The sequence below is a fragment of the Marmota monax genome, unplaced genomic scaffold, assembly GCF_021218885.2.
Source record: "Marmota monax isolate L192 unplaced genomic scaffold, Marmota_monax_Labrador192_F-V1.1 WCK01_AAM20220418_F8-fsc00157, whole genome shotgun sequence".
NCBI classification, from domain to species: Eukaryota; Metazoa; Chordata; class Mammalia; order Rodentia; family Sciuridae; genus Marmota; species Marmota monax.
The window spans coordinates 2,563,722-2,590,638 of record NW_026694573.1 but is presented as its reverse complement, the minus strand read 5'-3'; the positions used below and the strand labels follow the sequence as shown (position 1 = coordinate 2,590,638).

At 44.8% G+C, this 26,917-nt stretch overlaps 1 protein-coding gene across 1 annotated transcript; it reads right to left on the bottom strand.

Moving 5' to 3' along the window:
* Positions 1-573: 573 nt before the first annotated feature.
* LOC124077076 (immunoglobulin lambda-like polypeptide 5) lies at positions 574-26,917 on the bottom strand. The gene is made up of 3 exons (XM_046421317.1): positions 26,644-26,917; positions 2,465-2,586; positions 574-988 (listed from the first exon to the last, which is right to left on the bottom strand). The coding sequence occupies exons 1-3, from the start codon at positions 26,853-26,855 to the stop codon at positions 636-638; spliced, it is 687 nt and encodes a 228-aa protein (XP_046277273.1). The 5' UTR covers positions 26,856-26,917; the 3' UTR covers positions 574-635.

Sequence of the window (26,917 nt, the reverse complement as noted above, 5' to 3'; positions counted from 1 at the left end):
GGAAAAGAGAAGGGGGAGGAGAAGGAGGCGATGGGCCAATGCATGTAGTGAGTGGGTGAATTGTGGGTGCATGATTGAGCAGGTATTTGAGTGAGTGAATGGATGGATGGTTTGGTGGGTGGGTAAATCCAAACCAGGAGAAGCACAGAACTTTGGTGTTTATATGTAAAGGGACTGAACTCAGTACCTGGATTCTAATCCCAGCTCTGAACTGGGGTACGACCTTGGGCCATTAATGTTTTTAAGCCTCATCCCCTCAGAACAGGGCAGGGAGAGAATGTAACTCAGGAGATTCTGGCCCAGACAAATCCATCTAGAAAGGAGGCAGGGAGTGGAGGACCCTGTTTTGCTGTGGGGGCAGAAATGGAGGAAAAGAGAACAGAGAGACAGATGACTGTTGCCTGGTGTTGCCTCTAAGAGACCATGAAACTCTCCCCCAGAGCTACTTTCCCAGTGTGTACTAAGATTCTTCCTTACCACCCTAAAACTTCTGGGGAGGATTGCATATGAAATATAAGATAGAGTAGAATTTCTGATTGACAATGGAACCTTTTATTGAGCATTTATTGGTTGCAGGGAAAGGGCTTGGGATGTTAAGGGTAGGAGGGGGGACCCCTCCCCAGAGTTTTTCAGTTCTAGGTCTCTGCATATGGGGTGAGGGTTGGAGACCAAGAACACTTTGCAAGAGACACATTCTTTTCTACAGTGTTCCCTTCATGTGTGACCTGGCAGGTGTAAGTGCCACGAGATATCCACTGGTCAGGTGTCACAGTCAGGTAGCTGCTGGCCGTGTATTTGTTATTTCTCTGTTTGGAGGGCTGGGTGGTCTCCACACCCTGGGTGATGGTGGTGCCATTAGCTTTCCAGGCCACCATCACAGTGCCCGGGTAGAAGTCATTCATCAGACACACCAGTGTGGCTTTGTTGACCTGGAGCTCCTCAGAGGAGGGTGGGAACAGAGTGACCAAGGGAGCAGACTTGGGCTGGTCTGTATGAATAGAAGAGGGAGTATGAGTCACTAGAGGAGATTTTAAGTGTTGGGATCAACACATACACACACACACACACACACTCACACACTCCTAAAATCTCTATGACCATTCACAGTGTGGCCATCTTGTCCAACTGAGGACCCTCCTTCCCTCCGCCTTTCCACTTGACACCTCTGAATATTCCTGGAAGTTCTTCCCAAGTTACCTCTCCCAGGTTACCTCTACCTGACCCAGTCCCTCCTCTTGCAGCCCCCAGGACAGACTGTGCTCCCTCCCACTTGGTTTCTGGAGTCTGAGTTTGGAATCTAACCCTCAGCAACTAAGCCCTCATCCCAGTCCAGGGTCCCACCTCCATTTATTCTTCCAGTGTCCAGAGCCTCTACTGTGAAGTGGGGGTCCCCATTCAGCCTAGAAGGATAGTCCTAATGTATGTGTGGAGGTCCCAAGCCTATGCCCACTACACGGGGATAGGTGGAGGGATGAAGCAGAGCCTATCCTCTGAGAGGACAGGAAGCTCCAGGCCAGTCCACTCAACTCTGCTGGCAAGTGTTGGTTCTAATCAGACAATCCCTGAGGGCTCCTCCAACACTAGTGTCTCCCCTGTCTCCACTGGCCTGATCACAAAGACCCTTCGTCTTGGTTATGTTCTTGGGGCAGACTATGAGATATAGCAGCCCTGCACTCACCCCAGCAGCCTCTGACAACTCCTAATTTTACCTGGAAGTCAGGTATCTCGAACACTCCCCCCATTCATTTCACCATCCCTCATTTAAATGTGCCCCTCAAGGAAGGTGGTAGGCTGACTCACGGACAAGTGAGACATAAGGCCCCAGAGGTAAAGGGTTTCAGGAACAAATGAGTGTTTGCCCTAATGGCCATACTGGGAAGGCCAGACTCTGATTCATCTGCCCCATCTCTAAGTCCATGTCTCCATGGCCCAGCAGAGGTCCAAAGAACTAGAGCCTAGAGTGAGTCAGACGCCTCTCCCTGCCCTCTGATGGTCTCTACTTGGGATGACCTCTTGAGTCCCACAGTCTGGGGTCACAGTCCCAGCCATATTTCTGGGCCTCCTATGTGGTCTCCTGGCCTGGATGAGATGAGCATCTGCCCCCAGCCCAGATGCTGGAGGCCCAAAAACCAGGCTCTTTAAGGCCTGGTTTCCCTCACTAGACTTGGCCCCTAGCCTCCACTTGGCAAATACCCTAGAAGAAGGGAAAGAGCCCCATCCCTGACTAAACCCCCAGCCCAGGACCCTGGGCAGGCTGTATCTCACTGTTAGCATTCTGTTTGGGACCTTCCCGATGGTTACCCAAAGATCACCCACCACCTCCACACTCCATGAAAAAAGATAATGGATAAGACCTTTAGTCTGGGGAGGGCAGAGGGGGGGAAAAATCCAAGAAAAAGATAATGAACAGTCCTAAAACAGCAAAGGGGTGGGAAGGTTGGGAAAGGCTGTGAGAGTCACTTACCTAGGACAGTGAGTTGGGTTCCACCACCAAAGATGAACCACGGTGACTGAGGCTCAGACCAAAACCCATGGAACCAGCATCTGGGGCCTGCCCCCTGGGGGCCAGGCTGGAGTGGGAACCTGCTGGGAATGATGAGAATAGAGTGAGCTATGACCCCAGTGGAAGGCAGGTGGGCTATCAGCCAGCTCCCCAGAGGCCTGTCCCATTGTCCCAAGCAAGTGTCATCCATGGCCTCAGAGTCACCCCACTTTTGCCCCCACCTCCCCCATCTCTGAGATGGTTGATGACGATTACAACATTGGGCACAGTAAGTACTCAGCAAGTCCCTGAGTGATGTGCCTTCTCGGGTGGGTGTGGAATGGCAAGGAGTACTGCACTGGGTCATCTTAGGGCCTCTGAGTCTCCTTTACACATGTTTCCCATGGTCTAGCTGGGCTAGCTTCCTCCCTGGACCCATAAGTACTGAGTCATTCTTGACTTAAGGTGCTCCTATGTGGAGACCCCTCGGCTTTCATTCCTATTCAAAGACACAGCTCAGTCCCGTCTCATTCCTGAGGCCTTCTCTGATCTTTCAGGGCACTTTTTCCCACCCATCTATCTAGTCATCTCTCTGAGCACAGACCCATATATCTTTACATCCATTGGTCCATCCATCTGTTTATCCATTCATCTATCCATCCATTCTTCAGCCCGTTTGCACCAGGCACTGTTTCACATGCTGAAGATGTGGCAGAATCCCCTTGGCTCTCAATCCCATCTCCCTCTGACACCTCTCAGGTTAAGGCCTATAAGGCCCTCATCATTGTTAAATCCAAGGTCCCTTCCCCACTCCTGTTGTACTGGATATCTCTGAAGGATGCAGCACGAGGTCCTCCCTCTTTCCAAAATTGGTGCAATTACTCTGGAAAGAAGTATAGAGATTCTTCAGAAAACGTGGAATGAAGCCACCATTTGAACCAGCTATCCCACTCCTCAGTATATACACAAAGGACTTAAAACCAGCATAATACTCTGACACAGCCACATCAACGTTTATAGCAGCACAATTCACAATAGCAAAACTATGGAAGCAACCTAGATGCCCTTCAACAGATGATTGGATAAAGAAAATATTGTTGTTTTCGACTGACCGCAGCTCATTCAGCCATAGAACAGGTAATTTCAGGCTGCAATTCGCCTGCGGCTTGCAGACAGATTGCTAGGGTTCAGTGCCTGGGTGCTTCTTAGAACCTGATCTTATCGGAGCGAACACCGAGCGCGGGGCGGCCAAGTTCCGGCTCCCGGAACCGTCCCGGAACCGTCCCAGAACCGCCCTGGCCCAGGGCTGCGGAGCCTGCGGAGGCTGCTTCTTGGACCCTGCTCCTATCAGAGCATACACCAAGCACTAAGCGGCCGAATTCCGGCTCCCGGAACTGAGCCCGCGGGGACTGCTTCTTGGAGCCTACACTTATAGGAGCTTACACCAAGCACGGAGCGGCCCAGTTCCGGCTCCCGGAACTTCCCTGGCCCGGGGCTACGAGCCCGCGGAAACTGCTTCTCGGTCCGGGTCCTGCTGAGGGCCGGTCAGGACTCACCCGTTGCTTTGGTTGCCCGGCAAGGGGAACGAAATGCTGCCATTCGCATAGGATACCAACATGGCAGAGATCTGATGTCATCAGAAAGCGGCAGAGGAGAGAACTTCATCAATACCAGCGGCAACATAAACAGTTGGTCTCCTGGTAGAGGGGGTGAGGCACAGACACCCGAGTCTCCTCAATTTGTCGTCGAGCCAGAGGGGAGGAGACGGGCCGCCGCCAGCGCCCGGAGCAGGCCCAGCGGCTCGCCAGCGTGGTGACCGCGTGACCCCAATTGGAGAGGGGGCGGAGCGGAGCCGCCACCAGCACCCGCAAGGTGGGCAGACCCGCGACCCAGTGGTACATGGGCGTGGTAGGAGGGGCAGGGCAGAGCCGCCGTATGCGCTTGCAAGGTAAACAGACCTGTGACAGCCTGGCAGGTCAGGCCCAGTGGCCTGCCAGTGTGGTACACACATCACCCCAACTTGAGTAGGGGCAGAGCAGATCCTTCTCCCACGCCCGGATCAGGCCCTGCCAGTGTGGTGGTCACGTGACCCCAATTGGAGTGGGGGCGGAGCGGAACCGCCACCCGTGCCCGCAGGGAGAGCAGACCTGTGACCAATCTGCAGATCAGGCCCAGGGGTCCGCAGGCGTGGTAGGAGGGGCAGGGCAGATCCGCCGCCGCGCCTCCAAGGTAGGCAGACCTGCAACAGACCGGCGGATCAGGCCCAGGAGCCTGCCGGCGTGGTACACACACCACCCTAATTGGAGTAGGGGCAGAGCAGAGTCGCCGCCCGTGCCAGGAACAGGCCCAGCGTCCTGCAGGCGGGGTAGTCACGACACCCCAATTGGAGTAGGGGCAGAGCAGAGCCTCCACCTGTGCCCGAAAGGTGGGCAGATCTGCGACCGACCAGCGGGACAGGCCCAGTGGCCTGCTGGTACGACAGACACGTCACCCCATTTGGAGTAGGGGCAGAGTAGAGCCGCCGCCCGCGCCTGCAGGGTAGGCAAACCTGCAACCGACCGGCGGATCAGGCCCGGTGGCCTGCCGGCGTGGTACACTCGTCACCCCAATTGGAGTAGGGGCAGAACAGAGCCACCGCCAGCGCACAGAACAGGCCCAGTGACCTGCCGGCGTGGTAGCCACGACACCCCAATTGGAATAAGGAGAGAGCAGAGCCGCCGCCCGCGCCTGCAGGAAAGATACGCAAGCAGTATGAAAAGACAAGGAAAGAAAGGACCACAAGCAATGCAGGTCAACGCAACTTTAGAAGAGGTAACAGCTGCAGCAGATGGAATGTCAGATAAAGAATTCAGGATATACATGCTTCAGATGATCTGGAGTATCAAGGAAGACATTAAACAGCAAAATCAGACAATGAAAGATCACTTCGACAATGAATTACGCAAACAAATCCAGGAAGCAAAGGATCAACTATACAGGGAGATAGAGGTTATAAAAAACAAACAAACAGAAATCCTAGAAATGCAGGAAGCAATAAACCAACTTAAAAACTCAATGGAGAATACTGCCAGCAGAGTAGAACACTTAGAAGATAGAACATCAGACAATGAAGACAAAGTATTTCAACTGGAAAAGAACATAGACAGCTCAGCAAGACTGTTAAGAAACCATGAGCAGAACATCCAAGAAATATGGGATAACATTAAGAGACCAAACTTAAGAGTCATTGGGATACAGGAAGGTACAGAGCTCCAAACCAAAGGAATGAGCAGTCTATTCAATGAAATAATACGAGAAAACTTCCCAGACTTGAAGAATGAGACAGAATCCCAAATCCTAGAAGCCTACAGGACGCCAAATATGCAAAATCATAAGAGATCCACACCTAGACACATTATAATGAAGATGCCCAACATACAGAATAAGGAGAGAATTTTAAAAGCTACAAGAGAAAGGAAGCAGATTACATTTAGGGGTAAGCCAATCAGGATAACAGCTGATCTTTCAACACAGACTCTGAAAGCTAGAAGATCCTGGAATAACATATTTCAAACACTGAAAGAAAATGGGTTCCAACCAAGAATTGTGTATCCAGCGAAATTAAGCTTCAGGATGGAAGATGAAATTAAAACCTTCCACGATAAACAAAAGTTTAAAGAATTCGCAGCTAGAAAACCATCTCTTCAAAACATCCTCGCCAAAGCATTACAGGAAGAGGAAATGGAAAATAACAATGAAAACCAACAGTGGGAGGTAGGACAGTAAAGGGGGGGAAAATAATCAAAGAGGAAAACAAACCATGTTTAGTAACAGAAATAAACAAATATGGCTGGAAGAACAACCCATATCTCAATAATAACCCTAAATGTTAATGGCTTAAACTCACCAATTAAGAGACACAGGCTAGTAGAATGGATCACAAAACAAGACCCAACAATATGCTGCCTACAGGAGACGCATTTGATAGGAAAAGACATACATAGGCTGAAGGTGACAGGTTGGGAAAAATCATATCACTCATATGGACTTCGGAAACAAGCAGGAGTGTCCATACTCATATCAAATAAAATAGATTTCAAGCCAAAGTTAATCAAAAGGGATAAAGAGGGACACTACATACTGCTTAAGGGAACCATACACCAACAAGACATAACAATCATAAATATTTATGCCCCAAACAATGGTGCAGCTATGTTCGTCAAACAAACTCTTCTCAAGTTCAAGAGTCTAATAGACCACCATACCATTATCATGGGAGACTTCAACACACCTCTCTCGCCACTGGACAGATCTTCCAAACAAAAGTTGAATAAGGAAACTATAGAACTCAATAACACTATTAATAACCTAGACCTAATTGACATATATAGAGTATACCACCCAACATCAAGCAGTTACACTTTTTTCTCAGCAGCACATGGATCCTTCTCAAAAATAGATCATATATTATGTCACAGGGCAACTCTTAGACAATATAAAGGAGTAGAGATAATACCATGAATCTTATCTGATCATAATGGAATGAAACTGAAAATCAACGATAAAAGAAGGAAGGAAAAAGCATACATCACTTGGAGAATGAACAATAGGTTACTGAATGATCAATGGCTTATAGAAGACATCAAGGAGGAAATTAAAAAATTCTTAGAGATAAATGAAAACACAGACACAACATATCGGAATCTATGGGACACATTGAAAGCAGTTCTAAGAGGAAAATTCATTGCTTGGAGTTCATTCCTTAAAAAAAGAAAAAACCAACAAATAAATGATCTCATACTTCATCTCAAAATCCTTGAAAAAGAAGAGCAAAACAACAGCAAAAGAAGTAGAAGGCAAGAAATAATGAAAATCAGAGCTGAAATTAATGAAATCAAAACAAAAGAAACAATTGAAAAAATTGACAAAACTAAAAGTTGGTTCTTTGAAAAAATAAACAAAATCGACAGACCCTTAGCCATGCTAGCGAAGAGAAGAAGAGAGAGAACTCAAATTACTAGCATACGGGATGAAAAAGGCAATATCACAACAGACACTTCAGAAATACAGAAGATAATCAAAAACTATTTTGAATCCTTATACTCCAATAAATTAGAAGATAGTGAAGGCATAGATAAATTTCTGAAGTCATATGATCTGCCCAGATTGAGTCAGGAGGATATAGAAAACCTAAACAGACCAATATCAATTGAGGAAATAGAAGAAACCATAAAAAGACTACCAACTAAGAAAAGCCCAGGACCGGATGGGTATACAGCAGAATTTTACAAAACCTTTAAAGAAGAACTAACACCAATACTTTTCAAGCTACTTCAGGAAATAGAAAAGGAGGGAGAACTTCCAAATTCATTCTATGAGGCCAACATCACCCTGATACCTAAACCAGACAAAGACACTTCAAAGAAAGAAAACTACAGACCAATATCTCTAATGAACCTAGATGCAAAAATCCTCAATAAAATTCTGGCGAATCGGATACAAAAACATATCAAAAAAATTGTATGTGGTGAGCCGCTTCTGCCGTTTCTGCAGATTATGGTCGCCATTACAAGATGGCGCTGGCTCCGCTGTGGTCTGTGACAAACAATTTCTTATCTGGGAAAGTTGGCACATGATTTTTCATCACCCTGTGAGAAAGTTCCACGCGGCAGCTTTGCATAGGGGCTTGGGATGCTTTATTAAGGCTGGGAGGGGCACCCGAGAGGAAGAAGAAGAAATATCCAGGGGACCTGAATAAACTGTTGAAAGAAGATTCTCGAGTTGCGTCTTCCTTGCGGGCAAGGGGTCGCGACAAGTGGCGCCGAGACCCGGGAACCAGAACTTTCAACAGTCAGGGGTGGTGCACCGGTTAGTCCCAGGTAAGTGGGATCCGCGATCAAAGCGGGGTTAGTCCCAGGTAAGTGGGATCCGCGATCAAAGCGGGGTTAGTCCCTAGTAAGTGGGATCCGCGACCAAAGCGGGACAGCTCCTCTGTAATGAAAGAGAGAGCCTTACATTTTATTGCAGCTGCACTGTGTACTTTCGCTCCTACTTTCGCTTTCTTTTTTTTGTGCTTTCTTTGTTGTTGTGTCATGGGTGCCGCATCTTCAAGTCCGCTTCTCCTGGCCCTAGATGGCCTGTTACGTTCCAAGGGACTGGAAGTGAAACATAGTACTTTACAGAGATTTTTACAAAAGATAGATATCGCTGCACCGTGGTTCGAATTTTCGGGCAGCCTTACTGTGCCTAGTTGGGATAAATTAGGCAAAGATCTTGACTTTGCTTCTGAGCAGGGCATATTAGAGGGTGGGGTGATACCCCTTTGGAAAATGGTCCGTAGTTGCCTTACAGATGATAGATGTCAGGAAGCACTTACTAAAGGACAGGAGGTTTTAGAGCGATTGCATGAGGAAAAATCGGAGATGGCAGAAAGTGAAGTGACTCCGGAGGATGGGAGTGTGCGGAGCATGAGACGGGGGAGGAAACGGTTGTATCCAGATCTCAGTACGCTGCGTACACCCCCATGCGAAAGTGGGTCAGAGGAGGAGGAGGATGAGGATGAAGCGCTCGAGAGGCTGTCTCGTCAGCTAGGGAGTTTAGCTGTAGGAGAAGGGAACACAGATAAGCAAGGGCTCAAGAAAAGCGATCCCCCGGATCCACCGCCGGATGGCGGGGGCGTTTCGGGAAGAGCTTTCCATGCCCAAACATGGAGGGCTGTTCACGCTGAGATGGGTCTTGCTTATCCAGTTTTTCAGGATGACAACAGGGGAAGAGTCCATGAACCCTTAGATTTTAAAATTGTGAAGACCCTGGCGGAGTCTGTACGCACTTATGGGGTGGATGCCGCCTTCACGCTGACTCAGGTGGAAAATCTGTCTAGATACTGTATGACTCCCTCTGATTGGGCTAGCCTTGTTCGGGCTTGCGTTTCCCCGGGTAAATATTTGGACTGGAGAGCATTCGTGCTAGAGGGCGCAATAGAGCAGGCCGCCCAAAACCATGCAGCGGGACACCCCCATTGGGACAAGGATATGCTCTTGGGACAGGGTAGATTTGCAAATCAACAAACAGGATTTCCTCTTGAGGCATATGATCAAATTAACAATATTTGTATCCGGGCATGGAAGTCGCTTCCAAATAGAGGAGAGGTGTCTGGCAATTTGACCAAGATTCTACAAGGCCCTACAGAACCTTTTTCAGATTTTGTAGCAAGGATGGTGGATGCTGCTGGAAAGATTTTTGGGGATCCTGATAGAGCCATGCCCCTTATCAAGCAATTGGTCTTTGAACAATGCACCAAGGAATGTAAAGCGGCAATCACTCCTTATAAAAATAAGGGCATAGAAGCATGGATGAAAGTGTGTAGAGAGATTGGAGGACCTTTAACTAATGCAGGTCTTGCAGCTGCTGTCCTTCGGGTGGCAAAAAGGGGCAATCCTGGTGCCGGAACATGCTTCCATTGTGGTCAGCCCGGTCATTTCAGACGTGAATGTCCTAAAAAAGATAATTTTACTGGACCCCCTCACGGTGGCCCTTCCAATGGCTTTCGTCAACCAGGGCTGTGTCCAAAATGTAAAAAAGGGAAGCATTGGGCAAAAGAGTGTAGATCAATGAGGGACATCCATGGACAGCCTATTTCAGCTGGGCCAAAAAACGGCCGAAGGGGCCCCCGACCCCAGGGCCCACAAATATATGGGGCAATGGAGAATGTCACACCCAAACCCGAGACATGGCCATCTCTACGCCATCCCATGAGACGCGGAGAGCCACTACAGGTGCCGCGGGATTGGACCTCTGTTCCACCTCCAGACTCGTATTAACACCTAAGATGGGAGTCCAATTGGTGGAAACTGAGTTCAAAGGGCCTTTACCGCCTGGCACTGTAGGTTTGCTAATTGGACGTGCATCTTCTACTTTGCAAGGTCTTCATGTCTTTCCTGGAGTTATTAGCCCTGATACTGTAGGGACAATAAAAGTTATGGTGGAAGCTCCAAGGGGCATTGTATCTATTTCCCCAGGAGATCGGATTGCCCAATTGTTACTTCTACCCAGCCTGCATACCCGCTTTTCTGCTGATTCCTTTTCAAGGACAAGTGATGAGATTGGAGTTACTGGAGGGAATTCTGTTTATTTGTCCTTAGATATGAATGACCGTCCTACTTTAAACTTAACCATAGAAGGCAAATCAATTTTGGGATTGCTCGATACTGGAGCAGATCGTAGTATAATTGCACAAAAGGACTGGTCAAAGGGGTGGCCGGTGCAGCTCTCAGATCAATCACTGAGAGGTTTGGGATATGCCCAAGCCCCTCAAATCAGCTGTAGACATCTATCTTGGAAGGACCCAGAAGGACACAATGGCACTTTTCAGCCTTATGTACTTGATTTACCTATCTCTTTATGGGGTCGTGATCTGATGAAAGACATGGGGTTCACTCTTAGTAATGACTATTCCCCGGCGTCTCAACAGATTATGCAAAATATGGGGTATAGGCCAGGTCTAGGACTAGGAAAACATCTACAGGGGCGTAGGCATCCTGTGCAAGGTCATCAAAAGCTTAACAGATTTGGTCTGGGTTTTTCCTAGGGGCCACTGGGGCTCAAATACCCATAACATGGCTCACCGAGGAGCCTGTTTGGGTGCCTCAGTGGCCTCTTCCCTCGGTTAAATTGGCAGCAGCCCATAATTTAATCAAAGAACAACTGGACTTGGGTCACATCCAACCTTCCACTTCTCCATGGAATACTCCCATATTTGTTATTAGGAAAAAATCAGGAAAGTGGCGCCTACTGCATGATTTACGAGCAGTTAATGCTCAAATGCAACTTATGGGGCCCATTCAAAGAGGGCTGCCTCTGCTCTCCTCTATTCCTCAGGGCTGGCATATTATTGCTATTGACATTAAAGACTGTTTCTTTTCTATTCCTTTGCATCCTAAAGACTCACAACGTTTTGCTTTCACCCTTCCCTCGTGTAACCACGAGGAGCCAGATCTTAGGTTTGAGTGGGTAGTGTTGCCGCAGGGAATGGCTAATAGTCCCACGATGTGCCAGATGTATGTGGGGAAGGCACTCGCACCTCTCAGACATAAGTATTCCTCCATCAAGATCATTCATTATATGGATGATGTGTTATTGGCCGCTAAGTTAGAGCAGATAGTTAATGAGGCCTATAGAGACTTAGTAAAGCTGTTAGCTCAATATGGGCTACATATCGCACCTGAAAAGGTTCAAACGGGGAATTCTATTGAGTATTTGGGAGCAATCATTGGGCATGACAAATTGAAACCACAAAAAATCACCATAAGAACTCAGGATCTCCAAACTCTGAATGATTTTCAAAAACTGCTGGGAGATATTAATTGGATAAGGGGATATTTACATATTCCTAATGGTGTGCTCCAGCCTTTGTATGCTACCCTTAAGGGTGATCCAGATCTTGCTTCTCCTCGTAGCCTCACCAAAGAGGCCAGGGCAGCCCTTATAACAGTAGAAGAAGCTATACAACATGCTACTCTATGCAGGCTCCGCAGTGATAAACCTTTCCAGTTATGTGTGCTTGCCACTATGCGGCAGCCTACTGGAGTACTGTGGCAAGATGGGCCTTTACTATGGATCCACCCACATATATCCCCAGGAAAATCTTTAGAATACTATCCTGATGCTGTTGCAGCGTTAGCACTTAAAGGGATCCACCAAAGCATTCAATTTTTCGGACAATCACCTTCTTCTCTTATTATACCCTATACTAAGGCTCAGCTTAATGTTTTGTGTGCTACTCTAGACAACTGGGCTATTCTATGTTGCTCGTTTCTAGGGGATATTGATAATCATTACCCTTCCCATCCATTACTCCATTTTGTTAAAGAACATCCCATCATTTTCCCTAAGGTAACTTCACCCAACCCAATTCCGGGGGCTGTTAATATTTTCACTGATGGTTCCAAGTCTGGAATGGGAGCTTATGTAATTAATGATTCTCCCCCTGTTCAGCATCAATTTGCTCCTGGTAATCCACAATGGGTTGAACTGCAAATTGTTATTGAGGTTTTTAAACAATGTTCTTTTCCTTTTAATCTTATCTCGGACTCCATTTATGTGGTACAAGCACTCAAAGTCCTGGAGGCCGTGGGAGCTATTAGTAATGCCCATAATGTATCTGCTTACTTTAATCAGCTTCAACAACTTATCTGTAGCCGCACTGCTCCTTTTTATCCAATGCACATACGGGCTCACACCTCTCTTCCTGGTCCGTTATCACAGGGTAATGCCTGTGCAGACTCAGCCACTAGAGGCCAGTTGATATGCTTGGCTTCCTCCTTAGAGGGGGCTAAATTATTTCACCAAAATTTCCATGTTAATGCTTTAACGCTGCGCAGGCGTTTTTCCATTTCAAGAGCGGATGCTCGTCAGATAGTATTACAATGTCCCCATTGTGTCACATTTCTTCATCCCCCTACTTATGGAGTGAACCCACGGGGATTGAAGCCATTGGTTGTCTGGCCAATGGATGTGACGCACATACCTGACTTTGGTAACCTCAAGTATGTACATGTTTCTGTTGATACGTGCTCTGGAGTTATTCATGCCTCTGCTTTGTCGGGAGAGAAGGCACGTAATGTTATTACTCATTGCCTAGAAGCATGGGCAGCATGGGGTGCTCCTGCATCCCTTAAGACTGATAATGGACCTGCCTATACTGGCAGACAATTTACATCCTTTTGTTCTACCATGGGAGTGCAACTTACTCATGGTCTGCCTTACAATCCTCAAGGACAAGGCATTGTTGAGCGTGCTCATCGCACCTTAAAGGAAACTTTACAAAAACAAAAAGGGGGAATAGGAGCTGAACACACTCCTAAAGAACGCCTGTCCTTAGCTCTCTTTACCATTAATTTTTTGAATTTGGATATTCATGGTCACTCTGTGGCCGATAGACATGTGTCCCCTCAGCCCTCTGTGATTGGCTATGTTAAGTGGAAGGATGTTCTTACGGGCCAATGGAACGGCCCCGACCCCGTGCTGACATGGGCACGAGGATCTGTATGTGTTTTTCCCCAGGATCGCACGGAGCCGTTGTGGGTCCCTGAACGTCTGACAAGAAGAGTCTTGACATCAACCGACCAACAACAAGAGATACCACAGCAACCCTGTGATGAGGATCTTCACTCTGCTACGTGCTCTGGTTCTGGTGCTGGTGCCGATGGCACAGACGACACCAATGCAGTGGTGGGCAGTGGCACGGGCTTGGCCAATGCCGATGCCGGTTCATGGTAGTTCTAGTGTCCTCCCCACTCTTTTCTCTACCTCATGTGAGATGTCTGCTCCCTGTGCCTCTCCTAGAGGGGACGTGGAGAGCATTTTTAATCAATCTCAGGTTAATCTCACAGGAGTTTTTTGTTTCAGCCTTGGAAACGCTAATTGCATCAGCCTTAAGATCAAAAATTTGACTAACTGGGAGGACCCATTGCGGTCCAATCAGGTCTCAGGGAGTATTATTAATGCCGTACTGAGCCAAGTAGTTTCAGGGAAGCAATTAGGTTCAGGGACCCCTGTAAATAGCTCTGCTTTTAACATAACTACCTTGGCTATGATCTCCAAGGTACTAATCCCAGTGCCTCCTTCTTCTAATAGTACTTACAATGCCACTCATTTCAAGGCCTCTCCTTACTGTACCCCTAATCTTGGTTTCCCCCCAATATTTACGCCTTGTCAGGATCATTCTTGGGAGAGACTTCAAGTTGCTAAGGGTTTCTCCTTTTCCCCCTCTCTTAAGAGGTATGTTTATAACTTTAACCATAGTGCCAACTCCTCTACAGGAGTAGGTTGGTCCTGGTTTCAATGGCTGATTTCCAATGAGAAGGGGGCTTCAGCTGATATTTCTGCATTGGCTCAATTGCTGGGAGTCAGAAGCTGGCTGGCTAATGTTTCTGGTACTGTTCGCGAGAGTGAACGGGGTAATAGACTTACATCTGTTTCGTTCAACTCTTTGCTATATAATGCCACATTGCCCCCTGCGATGGTCTGCGTCCAATCCCCATTCTTGCTCCTTTTGACTAATGACACCTCGTCAGGGATGCTGGATTGTTCTAGTGTTACCTGTCTCTTATCTGAGTGTTGGAATGGTTCTTGGACTGTAGCAGTGGTTATGAAAATTCCAACCTTTGTCCCAATCCCAGTCACTGCGGACCCAGATAAATTCCCCATTGTTGAGCTACTTAGAGTCCGCAGGGATTTTGGAATTACGGCAGCTATAGTGACAGCTGTGGCAGTGTCTGCTGCTGCAGCGGTTACGGCCGGAGTGGCCATGGCCAGTCAAGTACAAACTGCTGCCACCATTAATCAAGTTGTTCAACAAACTTCTACCATACTTGAGTCCCAAAATTCAATTAATCAACATATTTTGTCAGGGATTTTAGCTGCCAACCAAAGAATAGATTTACTCCAAGCTCAGGTAGAAGAATTGGCCGACTTGGTGCTTTTGGGTTGTGTTGACCAACGTGCACATTTATGCATAACCTCTGTCAGATTTAATGATTCCAGGAATGCCTCCCGCATCATCGGAGAGTATCTATCCGGAACCTGGTCCATGGAAGCAGAAAACTTGATCCAGTCTCAACTAACTCAGATTGCTGTTTTGAATAGTACCCGTGTCGAACCAGTGACTTTGGGTCAATTCACCGATTGGATATCTTCTGCTTTTTCCTTCTTCAAAGAGTGGGTGGGAGTAGGCATTTTTGGTGCAATGTGTTGCTTCAGTGTTGTGCTTTGTTTGTGGCTTCTCTGTCACCTTAAAACTCGCCATGCACAAGAAAAGGCTATGATCATACAAGCTCTTGCAGCTTTAGAAAATGGCAACTCACCTCAAGTCTGGCTTGCGCATCTTAAGCAGTAAACCTTTGTCATGGTCGTTACACCCCAAGTTATTATAACATTGCACTGGGATCGACATGACTTTCCTTGTTATTCTCTTAGTGTTGGAAAGCCCTTGCACTCTGCCGGTCTTACTGCCATTGCACGCAGATGGGTTTCCACACTAGTGCTTTTCTATCGCCTTAAAGTCCGTGCCTTTCTTTCAGGGTGCTGTCAACTTGTTTGTCATTATAAACAGCCACAGTTCAGCCTCAGCTATCCCCCTTCGTCCACCATCGTCACGATACAGGATGCGAGGCAAGGCACTGCACTTGAGTGATCCTTGACGAGGACCTCAAGGAGAGCATGTCCTATTGCATGCGGGTTAGACGCGTCCACGCCCCGCCCCACGAAAAAAGGCGTCGGCTGATATGGCCTCAGATCTGGGGAAGGGCCCTCCTTGGGACTGAGCCATACTATGCAGCCACTTCTGCACAGTGGGATAGGACCTCTACTCTCGCCTGTATTGTTTTAATAAAACAGAAAAGGGGGAACTGTGGTGAGCCGCTTCTGCCGTTTCTGCAGATTATGGTCGCCATTACAAGATGGCGCTGGCTCCGCTGTGGTCTGTGACAAACAATTTCTTATCTGGGAAAGTTGGCACATGATTTTTCATCACCCTGTGAGAAAGTTCCACGCGGCAGCTTTGCATAGGGGCTTGGGATGCTTTATTAAGGCTGGGAGGGGCACCCGAGAGGAAGAAGAAGAAATATCCAGGGGACCTGAATAAACTGTTGAAAGAAGATTCTCGAGTTGCGTCTTCCTTGCGGGCAAGGGGTCGCGACAATTGTACACCATGATCAAGTAGGATTCATCCCTGGGATGCAAGGCTGGTTCAATATACGGAAATCAATAAATGTTATTCACCACATCAATAGACTTAAAAATAAGAACCATATGATCATCTCGATAGATGCGGAAAAAGCATTCGACAAAGTACAGCATCCCTTTATGTTCAAAACTCTAGAAAAACTAGGGATAACGGGAACATACCTCAATATTGTAAAAGCAATCTATGCTAAGCCTCAGGCTAGCATCATTCTGAATGGAGAAAAACTGAAGGCATTCCCTCTAAAATCTGGAACAAGACAGGGATGCCCTCTCTCTCCACTTCTGTTCAACATAGTTCTCGAAACACTGGCCAGAGCAATTAGACAGACGAAAGAAATTAAAGGCATCAAAATAGGAAAAGAAGAACTTAAATTATCACTATTTGCAGATGATATGATTCTATACCTAGCAGACCCAAAAGGCTCCACAAAGAAACTATTAGAGCTAATAAATGAATTCAGCAAAGTGGCAGGATATAAAATCAACACGCATAAATCAAAGGCATTCCTGTATATCAGCGACAAATCCTCTGAAATGGAAGTGAGGACAACCACTCCATTCAAAATATCTTCAAAAAAAATAAAATACTTGGGAATCAACCTAACAAAAGAGGTGAAAGACTTATACAATGAAAACTACAGAACCCTAAAGAGAGAAATAGAAGAAGATCTTAGAAGATGGAAAAATATACCCTGTTCATGGATAGGCAGAACTAACATCATCAAAATGGCGATATTACCAAAAGTTCTCTATAGGTTTAATGCAATGCCAATCAAAATCCCAACGGCATTTCTTGTAGAAATAGAGAAAGCAATCATGAAATTCATATGGAAAAATAAAAGACCCAGAATAGCAAAAACAATGCTAAGCAGGAAGTGTGAATCAGGCGGTATAGCGATACCAGACTTCAAACTATACTACAGAGCAATAGTAACAAAAACAGCATGGTACTGGTACCAAAACAGGCGGGTGGACCAATGGTACAGAATAGAGGACACAGAAACCAATCCACAAAACTACAACTATCTTAGATTTGATAAAGGGGCTAAAAGCATGCAATGGAGGAAGGATAGCATCTTCAACAAATGGTGCTGGGAAAACTGGAAATCCATATGCAACAAAATGAAACTGAATCCCTTTCTCTCGCCATGCACAAAAGTTAATTCAAAATGGATCAAGGAGCTTGATATCAAATCAGAGACGCGCCGTCTGATAGAAGAAAAAGTTGGCTACGATCTACAGTTGGTGGGGTCAGGCTCCAAATTCCTCAATAGGACACCCATAGCACAAAAGTTAATAACTAGTATCAACAAATGGGACTTACTCAAACTAAAAAGTTTTTTCTCAGCAAAAGAAACAATAAGAGAGGTAAATAGGGAGCCTACACCCTGGGAACAAATCTTTACTCCTCACACTTCAGATAGAGCCCTAATATCCAGAGTATACAAAGAACTCAAAAAATTAGACAATAAGAGAACAAACAACCCAATCAACAAATGGGCCAAGGACCTGAACAGACACTTCTCAGAGGAGGACATACAGTCAATCAACAAGTACATGAAAAAATGCTCACCATCTCTAGCTGTCAGAGAAATGCAAATTAAAACCACCCTAAGATACCATCTCACTCCAGTAAGATTGGCAGCCATTATGAAGTCAAACAACAACAAGTGCTGGCGAGGATGTGGGGAAAAGGGTACACTTGTTCACTGCTGGTGGGACTGCAAATTGGTGCAGCCAATTTGGAAAGCAATATGGAGATTTCTTGGAAAGCTGGGAATGGAGCCACCATTTGACCCAGCTATTCCCCTTCTTGGTCTATTCCCTAAAGACCTAAAAAGAGCATGCTACAGGGACACTGCTACATCGATGTTCATAGCAGCACAGTTCACAATAGCAAGACTGTGGAACCAACCTAGATGCCCTTCAATAGACGAATGGATAAAAAAAATGTGGCATTTATACACATGGAGTATTACTCTGCATTAAAAAATGACAAAATCATAGAATTTACAGGGAAATGGATGGCATTAGAGCACATTATGCTAAGTGAAGCTAGCCAATCCCTAAAAAACAAATGCCACATGTCTTCTTTGATATAAGGAGAGTAACTAAGATCAGAGTAGGGACGAAGAGCAGGAGAAGAAGATTAACATTTAACAGGGATGAGAGGTGGGAGGGAAAGGGAGAGAGAAGGGAAATTGCATGGTAATGGAAGGAGACCCTCAGGGTTATACAGTGGAGGGGGTAGAGAGAGAGGAGGGGAGGGGAGGGGAGAGGTGGGGAGGGGGGAGGGGGGAGGATGGGAAAGGCAGCGGAGCACAACAGACACTAGTATGGCAATATGTAAATCAATGGATGTGTAACTGATGTGATTCTGCAATCTGTGTATGGGGTGAAGGTGGGAGTTCATAACCCACTTGAATCAAAGTGTGGAATATGATATGTCAAGAAATTTGTAATATTTTGAACAACCCACAATAAAAAATTAAAAATAAAAAAAAAGAAAATATTGTATATATACACAATGGAATATTACTCAGCCATAAAGAAGAATGAAATTGTGGCATTTGCTGGTAAATGGATGGCCCTGGAGACTATCATGCTAAGTGAAATAAGCCAATCCCAAAACACCAAAGCCAAATGTTCTCTCTGATATGCAGATGCTAACACACAATAAGAAGGAGGAGGAAAGAATAGAAGTTCATTGGATTAGACAAAGGGAATGAAGGGAAGGGAGGGGATATAGAAATAGAAAAGACAGTAGAATGAATCAGACGTAACTTCCCTATGTTCATGTATGAACACATGACTAGTGAAATACCATATCATGTACAAGAATTGGATCCTAATTAGAATAAATTATTCTCCATGTATGTATAATATGTCAAAATATACTGTCATGTATATCTAAAATAATTTTTTAAAAAAACTCTCTTCCTGGGGTATCTCCTCCTTCTCTGGTCTCCCTTTCTCCATGGACCATGCCTGAATTCTAGTCCCCAGACCCACCACTGCCATCCTCCATCATCTCACACTATGCAGTCCAACTACTGTCCATATGGTAAGCCTCAAGACGATCTCAGCTGAAAACCACCTTGGCTCCCCCTGAATTGCCTACTGACCGTCTTCAGCCAGAGGCCCAACAGGAAGCTCAAAATCATGTTTAAATGAGATTTACACCCTTCGTCTACCCAGCTCTCTTGCTGTCTTATCACAATGACCATAAACACTCTTGCTCCCCAGGCTGGAAAACTAGAGTCACTATAGATTCAGACCACAGTAAATCAGTTGTAATTAATGTAATTTTACTGTGGCCTCCCACAGTAAAATGACCTCTCTGTCCTTAGATGCTGCATCTAAACACCCTTTTTGAAGTTAAACTAAAGCTGAAATATTAAGAAAACTAAAATGACTCTCTGAGACTCCAAATCTACAAGAAGATCTAGGTTTTGCCTTTGCTGATTTTAATCAGCAAATCAATTTCTTACAAAGATGCAGCATTGAGTTGGTACTAACTGGATGCATGCATCTCTATCAGGAGGTTGCATTTCCACCTTAGAGCTCATCCAGTAAGCAGTAGGAGGCAAATACACAACTTTTTGCTTAAAAATCCTTTTTTGTTTTAAGATTTTAAAAATATTATACAAGCAATGCAGAAGTGCATTTTAAAAGTTTATATTAGGTTGGCCAGGCATGATGGTACATGCCTGCTAGGGTAGGAGAATTGTGAATTCAATGCCAACCTCAGCAACTTAGCGAAGCCCTAAGCAACTTAGAAAGACCCTGCTTCAAAATAAGAAAATGTGGCTCAGTGGTTAAGTACCCCTGGGTTCAATCCCTGGTACAAAAAAAAATCAGTTAAAAAAAAAGTATTATATTAAGTTGGAGCACAAAGATCACAAGTTTAAGGCCAGCCTGGGCAATTTTGTGAGAGCTGGTCTTAAAACAGAAAACAAAGAAGGGCTGGGGATGTAGCTCAGTGGTAGGGTTCAGTCCCCAGTACCACAAAAAAAATGAAAAATAAAAGCTACAATATTTATCATTCCATCTCTCTCCTGCTTGTTACATTTCCTTTTTTAAAAAATTGTGGTAAAACATATACAGCTTATAAGTTTCCACTTTCGCCATTTTTAACTGTCTAGTTCAGTGCATTGTTGTGGAACCATCACCACCACCCATCTCTAGAACTTTTTCATCTCTCTAAATAGAAATTCTGTACCCATTAAGTAATAACTTATCCCCCACTGCCTGCCACCTGTCCCTTGTGACCTCTACTATACTTTCCATCTGTATGAATTTGCCTACTGTTTAAGTACCTCATATGAGTGAAATTATATAGTCATTGTCCTTTTGAGTCTCCTTATTTCACTTAGCATAACATTAAGTTTCATTGGTGTCACAGAAAATTTTTGAAAATAGTTTTTAATTAAGCGAGACAAAAACATAATAAAATAATTAACAATTAAAACCTGTTAACATTCATCCAAAATCTATTTCCCAAAAACAAAAAGAAACAATTATTAAGCTATGACTAGAAGATATACTTGCTGCTAGGGATGGAACCCAGGGCCTTGCATGTGCTAGCAAGTGGTCAACCACTGAGCTACACCACCATGCAAGCAATAATCACTCTTAACTATGAAATATTACATGCATGCTCATTAAAGTCTGAAAACAAGCCATAACATCCTTTGTCACTTTCATTTATATCATTCTGGAGGTTCTAAACAATGCAATAAGATAAACTGGGAGTATCAATATTAGAAATAAAGATATCAGTTTGAAAGACTACTAAATGAAATAAGAAATCAGTATATTAAAATTGGTGACTTTTCCTGGGCACTATGTCATTCATCTATAATCCCAGCAACTCAGAGTCTGAGGCTGAAGAATCACAAGTTTGAGGCCAGCCTTGGCAAATTATAAGACCCTATCTCAAAATATAAAAATGAAACTGGCATAGGTTCTACATGGTCCAGCTTGGCCATGGGAAAACTTGTGGACATAGCTCAGCAGTAGAGCCTCCTTGAGTTCAATCCCCAGAACTGGGGGAAAAATGGCAACTTTCTTTTCATAATCAATAATGAATTAGGTTGTGTAATGGGGTAAATTGCATTCTCAGTAGCAATAGAATAAAAAAACACCTAAGAATAGCTTAATAAGAAATATCCAAAACCACCGGGCATGGTGGTGTGTGCCTGTAGTCCCAGCTACTCAGGAGACAGGTGGGAGGATTCTGAAGCCCAAGGGTTGAAAAGCAGCCTGGGAAACAGCAAAATTCCATCTCAAAAAAAAGAGAAGAGATCAAGAAGAAAGAGAAAGAGAGAAAGATGAAAGAAGGAAGAGAGAGAGGGAGGAAGGGAGATGGATGCAAAACCCACATGAATAAAACTATTTTTAAAATTTAAAAAAGTACGCAAGAGATACAAGCCCTGTTACTAGACAGAAAGGACAAATACTATAAAGATTCTAATGATTTCTGAAGCCAGCCAATAAAAGTGATTTACTTATAATCACAATTCTTATTTTCAAAAATAATTACTTATAATCACAATTTTTATTTTCAAAAATAATTGGATTGATTTTAAAACCAAAACTGCCATGAGATGCCGTTTCATAGATTGTAGGATGGCTATGAATTTTTTAATGACAAGTATTTAAATGGATTTAGAGAGATTATAACTTTTGCACATTGCTAGTGAGAATGTAAAATGGTACAATCTCTATGAATATTATTTTGGTGGTTCCTCAAAAAGTTAAATACAAAGTCATCATATGACCCAGCAATTCTGCTGTTAGACATATACACAAAAGAATTGAAAACAAGTATTAAAACAAAAACTTGTACACAAATGTTAATAAAAGCACAAATCTCAATAACCAAAAGTGGAAATTACTCCAAGGTCCATTGACTAATGAATGCATAAACAAAGTGTGATATAGCCATTTAATGGAACATTATTTGTTCATTAAAAAATGAAGTGTTGACACATACTACACATGGGTGAACCTTGAAAACATTATGCTAAGTTAAATAAGCCAGACTCAAAAGACCATATATTGTATGCTTCCTTCTATATGAAATATCCAGAATAGGTAAAACCATGGAGGCAGAAAGCAGATTAGTGGCTGTCAGGGGCAGTTTCTAATAAATACACCCAAAGCAAACCCTACTCCTAGGTATCTATGAAAACTTAGGTTTAAAAGCAAACTTGTATGCAAATATTTATGCCAACTTTATTTATCATTTCCCCAAATAGAAAACAATCCGAATATCCTTCAACTGGTGAATGGTTAAACAAATCGTGAAATATTCATACATGAAATATTACCTAGCAAAAAAGTAACAAAATATTGATAAAGGACAAATACTGTAAAGATTCAACATGGATGAATTGCAAAGGTGTTATACTGAGCACAGATCCAAAGGGTTCATAGCTGGAATCCTACTCAGAAAAAAAAGGAAAAAAAAAACCTGTGATACATCCGACCACCTGGATGCATATCCAGAAAATTAGACTAAGGAGGGGAAAACAAGTCAGTTCCAAAAGGATACATATTGCATGATTCCATTTATAGAACATGGATGGGGATATTGCTCTGAGGTAAAGCATGTGCTTAGGATATGTAAAGCATTGGGTTAAATTCCCAGTAAAACACACACAGAGACTATTTACAGAATACACACACACACACACACTTTACAAACTGTATGATTCCACTGATACAATATTCTAGAAAAGGCAAAACCATAGGGTCAAAAAGAGACAACTCGATACCATGGTTATGGTATTTGACTACAAAGGGACAAAGGGAAATTGCAGGGACGGGTGTGATAGAAATATTCTGTATTTGATTGAAGTGGTGGATACATGAGTCTGTTGTTCTTTCTAAATTTATACTAATTTTTGCTATACCAAAAAGAATAAATTTTACTTTGTGTACATTAAAATAAAATAGGTAGTAGGACATATTGCAGTTTGTTTCGAAATCTTTATGTCATTACAGACCTCAAAAAAACATTATATTCAATAACTGTTTAGTATTCCCTACCATGGAAGTACCATAGTTTATTTTTGCCTCCCCTATCCTTTGACAATTTGTTTCCACTTTTTCCCCACGGACACATTTATAATATTTAATGGTAGTTTTAATTATTCCCTCAAGATACATTTATAGAATCTTTTCTTGATTAAAAGGAATACACATTTTACAAATCATAAAATTTTATAAATCATAGACAGTGTTATTGGTTCCAGAAATGCAGCCTCCCTCTGACAGTCCATGAGAAAGACCACTCCTTCCCAGTCAGGGTTCTAGTATTCTAGCTTTAAATTCACTCTCTAAGTCTAAAATTAAAGAAGCCTGTTGTACCTTCAAACTTCTACAATCAGGAAAGTAGCTGATGAAACTACTCAGCTGCAAATATGTGCTACCCTTCATATAAAAGGAAAAATAACTTTGAGGGTAGAACTATGTAAGTCCAGAGGCCAAAGCCTCAAGACCAGAGGTAGAGTTGCAAATCCTAGAAAACTATTACCAGTCTTTAAAATGTAATGAAATTTGCCTGACTGAATTTCTGATATTGTCTGATATTTGTGGCTTCTTTTTTTCCTCCCATTTTCTCTCCAACTTAACCCAGAATATATAAAACTGGTGTTCTGTGCCTGCCTGTCCCACCAATGTAATAAAGGTATAAAATGGAGAAAGTGAGGGAAGGAGGGAAAGAGAGAAAGAAGAAAAACAAGAAAGACATTCACAGATGGAGAGGAATTTTGCCTTAAGATGTATCATATGCAGAGTATCATCCTCATATGATTAAAAAAATGAGATCTGAGACTTTTGAACTGATGACATTTAACTGAGATTTTGGACTGAGTTAATAGTATAATAGCATGAGACTTTTGGAAATTCCAGGATGGAGTTGTAACATGAGTGAAATGTGTTGGGATGGACTGAACACATTGAGCATGTGAAAAAATAAGCAAATCTCAGGGGATCAGGGGACTGACTGCTGTGAATAAAAAAAAATAATGGTCTTCTGAAAAATAAAAATTAGAAAATTCACTAAATTCATAGGAATCTTGGCAACTGGTCACTGCCTGGACCTGCGCCTCATCCCCTTTCCCAGGTGTAGGCTGTGGTCCCAACCCACTTCTCTGAACCCCTGCCATCACCCTGTCTCTGTCTTCTACCTTTGACTGGTTCCTGGAATTGGCTTCTCACCAGCCTCTCATTGTAAGTCAACATTTTCAAAATGCAAGTCCGACCCTGACCGCCCCCTGTTTAAATCCTTCCAACTCCTGCTCCTAGACTGCAAGACAAAGGCTGGGAGCTCAGGAACTTTGCAAGCCACAGCCCCTGCCCATGGGGAGCTCCCTCCTGCAGTTGGAGCCCATGTTCCACACTCTGCCCACTGCTGTTTTCGCATGGTGCTCCTATCACCAGCCAGAGCCCCTCCACCTGTGAGACCTGATTGGGCATCCACAACATAGAAAGAATAACCTCCTCCTTTATTGCCCCTGAACAAGACCATTGGTCTGTCCCCAAGACTAGTCAGGTCCCCTTGGCTCAGGCCCACCCTCTCTGTTTCCCCAGGTCTAACTCCCAGGAAATGTTTACAGATAAATCAGTAAGAGAACATTCTTGGAGAAGACTAAGCCAAGCCCTCACTCCCCTCACAGTATTATTTGCAGAATACTCCTTCTCTTGGACCATTTTGTTTAAAATACAGGACCTGCCAATATGGTCATGCACTTTCTTAACTGCCCATCAAGACATCAGGGGGTGAGGAGCAGTGGCACACAGCTATAATCACAGCTACTTGTGAGGCTGAAGTGAGAGGATCCTGAGTTCCAGGCCAACCTGGGCAACTTAGCAAGACTCCCCTAGAAAGAAAGAGAGAGAGAGAGAGAGAGAGAGAGAGAGAGAGAGAGAGAGAGAGAAATGGGTAGTTCTTGCTTCTCCCTTTACCTTCTGGATCTGACCTTTATCTATTAAATTCTGCCTGGGCACCACAAAATCCTCCCTGGAGTCTCCCGAATTCCAGATCCCCACCTTTCCCACCCATTTAAGTCTAGTCATGTTGCTTCCTTATAAATATTCCCCAGGACTCTCCCAGATGAAGTGTGTGCTCCCAGGATAGGACCTCTGGGTCTGGGCCTGGCTTTCTGCCCAGCCTCCTCTCAGACTACCTTCATCCCAAGACCCACCAGATGCAGCCCTGCCAACCACCAGGAGTTTCCTGAGAGTTCTACACCTGCAATACCCTTTCCCAGGTGGAATCCTCTACCTGTTTTCTATTCTAGGTCAGTCTCTGTCCTGCGGGCAACACATCTGTGACTATCATCTCTCTGGGTCTCCTCTCACTGTGAGTTGGGGTAAATCTTGTTCCTTCAGAAAACTAGCCCTGGCAGAGAACCTGACCCTGATTGGGACTGTTTGCTCAACAGTCCCTGTAGTACGTTGAGTCCCTCACCCTGGCCATACCACAGGTGCTGACCCAACCTCCATGGTAGAACTCCTAATGTAGCAGAGAGCCAGCTCATCCAGTTGGAGCCTCTCACTATGACAACCCTACATCCTCTGGGCAGGTACTAGACTGCAAGGTCCTTGCCCAATTAGAATTCCTCACTTAGGTGAACTCATCAACTCCACCAGCTTATAGGAAGGAAACAGCAAAGAGCTGGATGAATCAAGCTCAGGTCTTGGGGTCTTTGCCCATGATCTGTGTGACCTTAGGTAGCTCACCCCACCTCTCACCTCTCTGACCTCTACCCTCATCTGTAAAAAGGGAATAACAGCAGATCCTTCCTTGAGGGGCCACTGAGGGGGAGGTTCTTCCCCTTCAATGATTAGCACCCACTGGAGTGTACCAGTGGTGTTGTACCAGAGAGTGTCATAAATGGATCAGATACTCAGTATTTTGTCCACGGACTTTCCACCACAAACAGAGGGGAGGGGGCTCAGGTCATATCATAAATTGGGACATGCTGCGCCCCACACATAACCTACCCTGGGATTTTCCCTGGGAGGACTTGAGCTCCTGGAGAAAGGGACAGACATTTGCTGAGGGTCTGATTACCTGGGGACTATGTGGAAGGCATCACCTGCAACACCAGCTAGTGCTCTGGACTGCCACCACCTGCCACCTGCCACACACATTACCAGCACTTCCTTATCTGCCTTACTCAAAGGACTGGGAGGAAGCCAGTGAGCCACTTGCCTTGATGCATAATTTAAGGAGAGCCAGAAGACTGACAAGTCAAGATAAAAAGTATCTTAACACAACATTTAAAAGTAATAAGTATTACAAGCAGCCCTGGCAGAGAACCTGACCAGGATCCTGTCTCAGGCTGCTCCTTCCTTCCCACCCCTCTGGTTATTCATTCCTGTCCAGAACAATAGGGTCCCCCACAACACACGTGGCCCATTACCTGCCCCACAGTTTCTGCAGGCTGGAGGGGCTGCTTCCTGCTCGGGCTCTGAGGCCTGGATCCCTGCTCCATGGTGCTGCTGTTGGGGGCAGAAGATCCTGGGCACCTACAGCCAGGCCCAGAAGCAATAGCTGCAAAAGGGCCCTGCACTGCCTGGGGCCAAGGCATAGCCCCCCAGGGACAGTGCCCATCTGGCCTGTCCTGGGTTTCATCCGTCGTCAGGAACAAAGGCACGTCTGGCCCCAAGAGCTGTGTGGGTTTCCTGGAGAGGATG